Raw genomic sequence first — 9419 nt, 5'->3', positions numbered from 1 at the left:
TGCATGTGTGGGCGTAAATTTACGTGTGTTGATTTAAAATGCTTCTATCTTCAAAGATTAACTGTTTCCGTATTTATTCTATACTGGTTTGTTTTATAGCCTTAATGATCATAAAATTGTGCATGTTAATACAGGTGAGCATGTTTGCATAGGGATGGTTGATGTTTATCCTTGAATTACTGTTTTAAGTTCTGAAAAATGTGCAAACATTTAGTCAACCTGAATATGCATGTAAAACTTGTCACTGTACGTTAAGCAAACTGCTACAAATAGAGTCAATAAGTCGTGTTACATATAGAAATAAGAAGATGTGGTATGAATTCCTATGAGATAACTCTCGAAAAGAGACCAATGAAACAACAGTTAACAGCTATAGGTCAACCTACTACAATATCGCATAGTAAAACATAAAAAGCCTCAAATATAGAAATGTAAAATAGTTCAAAGGAGAAAACTAACGGCCTAATTTATGTACAAAATAATGAACGGAAAACAAATATATTACACAGCAACAAACGACAACCACTGAATTACAGGCTCCTAACATTGAATAGGCACATACATGATACATAACAGGTTTTGTTGAGTGAATATTTGATCATTGTGTTTCATTAATTAAACAAGTTCATGTTTTCATAATTTTATTTCGATCATAATGACATAAAAAGTACAAAAGTAAAAATGTAAAATGTCTTTGGTTAAGCTTATACCAAACGGTCATAAATTATTCATATATTTACAAGCAGAATCACAATATTATATTGTCTATGTTCAAAATCTGACCATGTTAGTCTGGAACTTCTCGCAAATTTACCCCAATAAGGGTTAGTACTTATAATACATATGGAATGAGATCAATAATAAATATATGTACACTAATATCACAAGTCTTGGCACTGGTATTCATGGTAAAGAAAGCACAACTTACATTATGATATGATATAACATGATAGGATTTACAATGATATAATTGCTATTGTTCAAAAGTACGTGTATATATAAGATTTGGTTTTGAATTGCACATTCCCTGAGAAAATGTTGGTCCCTCCACTTCCATCTTGTTTTGATCACAGATCTGAAAAATATGAATGCAATATTAAAACACAAAAAGAAATAAGTTCACCTGTAATATTTTTTTTACAAAATTAAGCGCATTTTATAAATATTCATCTCTGTCGTACGTTTTCGTTTTCGGTCTATACTGTTGATTATTTCTAGAAGAAAAACGTGTTTTAAACTAAATGTTTGATTATAAGCGTTTATGTGTTTTGCATAAACATTTATCTGTGACACTTTGTAGCCTTAAATACAGTTCCTTGCTTGAGTCTATTTTAAATAACTTTGCATGTCTCTGTTACTTTGTTTAATGAGATCTTCAACGTTGGTATTGGGTTAAGATTTTCTAATATTTCGGCCTCAACTTTACTGAAAAGACGTTCATTGTCAAAATGCGCATCTGAGCCTATAAAATTTGTACAGTACCTGTTATTATAATTGATCAGCTTTACAGAATATTAATGATATGAATTAGTTTCCTCAATCTTACCTTCACAAACACTGTTTACGAAATCTTCTTTCAGGAGGGGAACATCGTCATAGGATGAAACCTTGATCACGTGACTTCCAACAGGTTCGCTTGCAATTTTCCGTAGAACATCGACGTTAACATTTCCAATACTGACAACGTAAACCTCAATTCCTTGTGATTTCGCCTCCGCAGCCTCTTGGAAAACAAAATCCAATTTCTCAGTTTCCTCATCAACAAATAAGACTGCAATTTTTCTGGCTTCTGTTCGGCCACCATGAGATTCCTTAAAACCATGCTTTCTCATATTGTGAAGAATTGGTCCCATTCCTTGGAATTCGATGCTATTTATTGCTCCCATAAGTTCGTCTTTCTGGATGTAGTCATCTAAATGAATATCATGTTCATGACAATTTCGTGACATAATTCCAACCCTTATACCATCGCCATCATTCATATTGAATTCGTCAGTGATTTCAGTAATAAAATTGTAGACAATTTTGGAGCGTGCTGTTCCTGTGGCAGCAGAGTCGAAACAGAACATCATATCAGCTGTTCCTTTTAGTCCACATGCTGGTTGGTCCATCTGTAGAAGTGGTGCTTCTGTAATACTTTCAACTACAATTATAGAAAATCAAACTATTAAGTTATATGGTCAATCTAAATGCATGTGTATGACCGGTTTGTTTTGCATATGCTTATAAAACGAGGAGAATATTTGATCTTACGAAATGAAGTTTTTGATATGTATGTATATGCTTGAAACTTAAAAAATAAAAGAACCATAAATAACAAATGTTATGTATATTTTTCTCAAGAATTCTTATCTTAAATTTATTTGCTCACATAAATCAAGATAGACCCGACAATGGTATTATGTTTATAAAAAAAAACTGTGTATAGTTGGTCATGTAAAACACAAACACATTTGCTATAATAAAAGGTATAATTGAAAAGAAAAACAAACTGAATTTGATGAATTTTCAATGAAATATAGATGCAATTTACGTAGGTATAATCATTGGCTTACCGGTACAGGCTTTCATGGCCAAAGTTTCCCGAATAGAGTCCAACATATTGTATTTATCAACATCGTAAACGAAATCTTCAGAGGGTTTGCTTCCAATATCAATCAGTTCATTCATATCAAATTTACTCCCAACACCTATTGCAAACAAATACACTCCCATACTCTTCAACTTTTCTGCTTCTTCTTTTGTTTTTTCTTTGTTAGCAGATGCGCCATCAGTAAGAACAACCCCTATGTGTGCCACGCCTGGTCTAGCATGTTTGAATCCCCTTGTCCTCATCTTCTTTAGAGCATCTCCAGTATAAGTGCTTCCAGAAAGGTATCGAACATTAAGAACAGCTTCCTTTAGTTGTTCTTTTGTATTGTAACTATCGAAACGAATGAAAGGTCTGTAAAAGTGAGAGAAAGCTGAAACAGCTACTCGGGTGTGGTTTGGGGCAATTGTGAACATATCAATGACGTCACTAATAAATTGGAGTTGTATCTCATAATCCACCTGCCAAATACTTGACGAAGAATCAAGAAGGAAGAATACGTCTGCTGGTTTCCCATTGTTACCTACAAAGGTTAAAATATAGGTGTAAAAGGTTGAAACATAGGTGTAAAAAGTTGAAATATAGGTGTAAAAAGTTGAAATATAGGTGTAAAGAGTTGAAATATTTGATATTTAGTTATCTGTATTGCAAAATTGGTATAAAAAACTAATTCTTCAAGAAATAAGACAAACGACTACTTACAGCTACAATTTTAAGTTAAAATTTGAATATAATGGAGGTTAATTCTTTAATTTTGATTTCATACCATCCAGTAACATTGGAATTCGCTCGTCACATGTATGAGATAACAAAAAAAAGTCTATTCTTAGAAGTTTTCTTCGTAATCTTGGTCAATTCATTTCCTTGTATAAGTTAAATAATGACACATCAAAATGGTATCATAAATAATCGTTGGAAAAGTCAACTTAGTTCGTCTTTCGTCGACATTGTTATTTAATTTCCATGATTTATCAACATGTATAATATTTGTGAGAACAAAAATATTCTCCAGACAGATTTTTCGTGCAACAGCTAGGGAAAGTAATCATCCATTTTTGTCTTTTATAAATAAAATTTCAATTACTAAAAACATAGAATATTAATATACTTACATTTACTTTGTAGCGTATTGTCTAAATTAATTTTTGGTGCACCAAGAACACCACTAAGTATCTGAAATAGATTTTTGAATATTTTTATATATCTGCATGCTCTTGAAATATTATCTTTTTAAAATATTTGGATTTTAGCATCAGTTACTGCATGATATAGTGTTATTACTATTTATTAAAATACAGCATTGCATGTTATCAACATTATTTAATTATTTTTAGAGAAATGTATAAATTATTTCCATGTAAAAATTATTTGATAGTAAAATTAATTAAAAAAGAAAATCTAAATTAAAATGCCTCCAGACATTGAAACTTACCACTAGCAAACATATCATCAAGTTTTCCATCTTCAATTTTCTATTTATTTTTAACAGTATTTGCGTTGTTCGAATTGAAATTGTCAATGATTGCAATTGCACTTACTGCAGTTTATATACCTGTCAATTTATTTGATATTAATAGGGAATGTCATTAGAAAGAGGGCGGCGCTTAGTAATTTAATTTCATTCACCAAATTTTCCATATATGGAATACGTTTCCGGATGAGTTATAAGGAGTTTGACCCGTACTTGACATAATTACTTTCATCTTCCAACCAATGTAAAGATAATCACTGGAGCAAGAATTTTAGAAATGCATATTTTTAAATCCAATCACTTGAGAAATTTACTATCCCCACACGTTAATATCTATTTTTAAATTATTCTTCCTTTATGTAATAGATTTTTTTCTTTAATTCATATTAAGTGGAATGTCGGAATGTAAAGTATGATAACACGAAAAAAAGCTATGTGGTTACACTCCCAACTTTGATAATAATTGTGGTACATTTATTATCTTTTATGATATAGAGAGTTCCAAGGTGGATGTTTTAATACCATGAACAAGAATTTTGAAAGATTTATACATTAGTTAAATTCCACAGTAGCTTTTTAACAGAGTAAACAGCCTGCTTAAGTATATGTTTATCGTATCTGTTTCCCATATTTACGAAGACTACAATATGAAATATGTAACGGTGTGTGTTTAGTTCAATTTGATTATGATATTCTAAAATCTCTAAACTGTCAAATGTTTTATGGACTGTCATTGAACTCATATAACTTATAAGCTTATGTGAAATACTTGCTTTGTTATATTCTTGTAGGTTTTGCATGAAACCAGTCATTGATAGAAGACCTATTTAAGGCAAAATTGGTTCGGATTATTTAAGCATATAAAGCAATCGAAATCATTTGCTCAGTCTTTTGTCTTATATGTTGTGTTTTGTTTTGTACACTGTAATTCGTCTGTTCGTTTTTGTTGGTTTCTTTTTTTGTTATGTTTTTGTTGATGGGTTTTTTTGTTTTTTTTGCAATGGCATTGTTAGTTTGTCTCCGACTATGAGATTGAAGATCAGTCCGAATAGCTCACCTTGCAACTGTCAATTTATTAAACAATGCTCGTTAATTTATCGAATCATGATCACCAGGTAGGATTTAAAAACTAGACGCAAGGGAAGCATTTAATGTATGATAACATTCGGCCCTTACTATTTAGAGAAAAAGTTAATACAAGACAACGGTGGACGCCAGATGATGGCAACACTCAAATAGAAACATTTGTCCTAGTGAGCTAAAAAAAATGCAATGGGAGTTCAGTTTGGTTAATAGAGATATCTCAATGTTTACAGAAAAACAAGAACTCCACGACAAAACAATTTTTAGCCTCTAGCGCGTATCTATTTGTTATAAATCAAAGGTTATCGACTAAGTAGAAATAGGAATTTTAACTTAAAAAAGTTGCAATAATGGGAAATACATATGATTTACCGAACATTTTTTTAAAAGAAAAAAAGAAGACCCGATCTAATATGCTAGCTGATTTTCACATATAATATTGGCAAAAGAAGGGATTGAAGGGTTTGTTATTTCTGTTGCAATGCAAATACAAAACGGCACCGCCAAAAGTCATCTGTAATGAATAAGGAACGAGTTTATAATATAATGTCTGTATTGTAAAATCTTACAACTTCTTAAAAATGCAGGGAAATGTGTGAAAAAGTGAATAAAGTTTGGAAATGAGCAAAATTTTAATGCTTGCATTTGAACCGAAGGAACTGAATTGTATAGCGGGCGTATCAATAAATAAACAAATAAACAAGATTATTATAACTGACGAAAATACGTTTTAGAAAGACTTCAGCTGGTTAGTAGTGCATAACCTTTGTCATAGCTTACACACAGATATTTCATTAGTGAGTATTTTGAAGACCAAACACATTCCGGCTTAAATTAATGCACAAAGATTTTACAAAGACCAGTTATGTAATTGTTCAACAAACAAGGATGAAAATAATTGGTTCACAAACAACACCGCCTTATATGATGATAAGCTACGCTTTAGCTTAATGCAAAACAAAACATTAACATATTCTTTAGGTGACGTCAGAGCTAGGCTTCGTGACGATTAGCAAAATGTCGGCGTGACGAAACTGGGATCATTATCTTTAACATATGTTTACGGAAATTCGAGTGCAGCTTCAAAAACTAAAAATAACTTTTTAGATTTAATGATAAGATCTGTCATAACAAACAATTGAAACATTTGTTTTATATAGATATAAATAATAATTTATCATTATGTTGATCTAATTGGACTACATAATGACTAAACGAGCTTTAAGGAGAGTAAACACTTCCTCTTCCAAGTGTTTGTTATTATACTGAGGTTTCTAGAGATAGAAATGCTCAGTAAGAAACGACAGATTGATCCTTAAAAAATAAGTAAAAAACATAATTTCAAAAACCCATACAACAACTAAATAATTATTTCAATTCAATTCTATAAGAAAACTCATTCGAACTTTTTGCATCCGTAGCAAATACTTTAGGCACGTTCAAAAGCCTCAGTCAAAAGCAGACCGTTGTATTTGATGCAGCAAGCAAACATTCTTAAAAATCCCAGTTCACGATACAGCAGGATCGGATGACCCTTCCGTAGCACCTAATATCACTACAGTTTTTTTTAGGTGTTTGTGAAGTTCACTCTTTTGTTTTCTATGTTGTGTTTTGTAGACAGTTTGTCTTTTAATCGTCTGTCTTTTTTGCCATGTCATTGTCAGACTCATGAGTTTGGCATTTCCTTTTGATTTTTCATCTCTTCTCCTTTTATTGTACAAATACATGTTGACTTAATTTTAAAGCGAGCAACACGCACAGTAATGTCCAAATTTATTTTTGGCACCGTTCAACAAACATCTTTAGTTGTGATGGCAAGCACGTATACCCTTTGATTTTTTATTCAAATATTTCATTTGTTTACAAAGCTATAAAAAAGCGTCGTATTTAAATGCGTATTTTTAAATCCTACAAACCTAAATGGATGCTTGAATGATAAGTTGTCTTGTAAATTTTTTGTAGCGAAAAAGTAAAAATAACCTATAAAGGTGTTCACGTGATATACAATGTTTACTTTGTTTATGATGATGTCTAAAAAAAAAAACGATATCAAGTGGACATTCAAAACTCTTGAGTAAACCAATATATTATCCTAAAGTTGTGTTCTCGACCAACCATCATATTCAATTCAATTTATTTGAAAATCAAGGTATGAACCAAATGAAAACTAGCTGCCATTAAATAGCCAATAGTATTGAAAGTGGCGTTAAACACCAATCAATTTATTGATTAATCAATCAATCATTGTTGAAGACTGTATGATGACCTATAATAGTTGATATTGTAATTTGGTCTCTGGGGTAGAGCTGTCTCATAGACAAGCATTCCACTTCTTCGACAACAACAAATTATATAATCGTACAGAGTTGAAAGCTTCATATACCGGTATATGAACGGAAGGGAACACAAGTAAACAGTCAATCATCCATGTAACTGAAGTGTAAACATTGCTGCGTTTTATGCTCTATCTACATGGTATTATCTATAAAAAAAAACAAGGAATGGAGAATGGATAAATAATGCAAGTACACAAAAGAAACCGATGGGTGCAAAGAACTATAGCATTGGCCGAAACGACTAGATTTCAGTATGAAAAGTATTAAAACTTAAACAAATAAATATTGAAAAGGAGTAATGCCCCTTTCTACTATATATCAATAATGAAAGTGATCTGATTCTTGTAGGAACAGGTTTGTAACAGAGACATGCATTTCGCTGACTTAATGTTGGAATTACAAAGTTAGCGACCAAAATCGTTAATAATCTATTGGTGAACACAAGTGTAAATCTTTTTTTGTGTCGAAAACCTAGTTATAATGATAATACTTTCGAACGCACGACGTCGACTGACTTTTTTTGAAGTGTTAATTTGGATCAAGTCACGGATTAGCATTGGACTCGCAATCGAGAGAATTATCTTTTATGGCACTCTGGGAATCCGGCGAACGAGGTATTGATTTGGCGCGGACTTGCGGTAAACTTTACTGAGACATTTACACTATAAATTTAAGTACTATATTTACATATTGATGAACTGAAAAATTGGACAATAAAAATCCGCTAGTACGTATTCGAGGACTGACAACAATTTTGCAGCGGTACAGCGCCAATGGTAGCATGTAGCATTATTTTAATGTGATACCGAAAAGATGTTGCGTATGTAGAGATATTCCTTACATAGTACACGAGACCTACTTATTGTCATAGTTCAAATAGAGGAAGATTTATTTACTGGTCAATATCCAAAATGACTCCAAATACTTATAAATCACCTCAGTCCCATAAAACAAAAATTTTAATATCTGTTTTATAACTACTGAAAATTCTTCTATAAAATATCAACTTAATCTACAAAACATACAAGTAAAAGAACATTTTTATGTCAATATTATCATCTCGTGACGCAATGAAAATTCCTAGCTGTCAAACTCGGTAACCATGGTCTGGAAAGCTACACTGGATTCTTGTTGTAAGCAAACAAATTTACTTAAGCAAAACAGGACAGATTTTTTTTGTTAAATGTTTTTTTCACGGAGTCGATTTTTTTTTTTAATCGGTTTTTTAAAAAACGATACTCTATTAACAGAGGATATGGATTTTAATTAAAATTTCTCTCGATATTCAAAGCTCTTATCTATATAAAAAAAAAATACAATTGGAATAAACATATGAACTCGACATAGATTCTATTCCAATATCATAATTAAACGATGTTTTGTGTAGATTATTTATATTCCTAATAGTAATGGTTTCCCTTCATTGGATACCCTTTCCCATAGGTAATGTTTTGTTTGCAATGCTCACCATAGCTAATAAATTACTTTGACTGCATCATTAGACATATTATGTCCGAATATGCGTCCTGATTTCGTGGCTAGAGGTACTTTTGGGAAAATACATCTACAAACACATATGCATTTTCAAGCAACCCAAGATTCCTCAAATGTATGTCGCCTTTTTATAAATTAAGATCTACAAATGGCTAAGTATAATACATGAGATTGAAAAAAAAATCCTTTGTATCAGCAACATAGCTCTGTAATTATAAAAACATCCACTAGCAGCAATGATATAGGCTTATGGAAAAGTTATGAAATATACCAGTTTACAATGTAGTACGCCACACGCGCTATACATATACATAATACTCAACAGTGGCGCTCGAATAAAAAAAACAGATTTAAGGACAGATCAATAGTAATGTTGAGGAGTATTTAAAACTAAAATTACTGATAATTTGTGCAAATCTGACAAAGGCAATATATGATTTGAGAT

At 31.5% G+C, this 9419-nt stretch overlaps 1 protein-coding gene across 1 annotated transcript; it reads right to left on the bottom strand.

The window, feature by feature from the left end:
* Window positions 1-624: 624 nt before the first annotated feature.
* Window positions 625-4133, bottom strand: LOC143072927 (matrilin-1-like). The gene is made up of 5 exons (XM_076248098.1): window positions 4023-4133; window positions 3703-3763; window positions 2556-3113; window positions 1547-2143; window positions 625-1075 (listed from the first exon to the last, which is right to left on the bottom strand). The coding sequence occupies exons 1-5, from the start codon at window positions 4050-4052 to the stop codon at window positions 1068-1070; spliced, it is 1254 nt and encodes a 417-aa protein (XP_076104213.1). The 5' UTR covers window positions 4053-4133; the 3' UTR covers window positions 625-1067.
* Between the last annotated feature and the right edge of the window lie 5286 nt (window positions 4134-9419).

The sequence above is a fragment of the Mytilus galloprovincialis genome, chromosome 4 (assembly GCF_965363235.1).
Source record: "Mytilus galloprovincialis chromosome 4, xbMytGall1.hap1.1, whole genome shotgun sequence".
Lineage (NCBI taxonomy): Eukaryota > Metazoa > Mollusca > Bivalvia > Mytilida > Mytilidae > Mytilus > Mytilus galloprovincialis.
The sequence above is the reverse complement of the archived record's forward strand: the minus strand, read 5'-3'. Positions and strand labels throughout refer to the sequence as shown.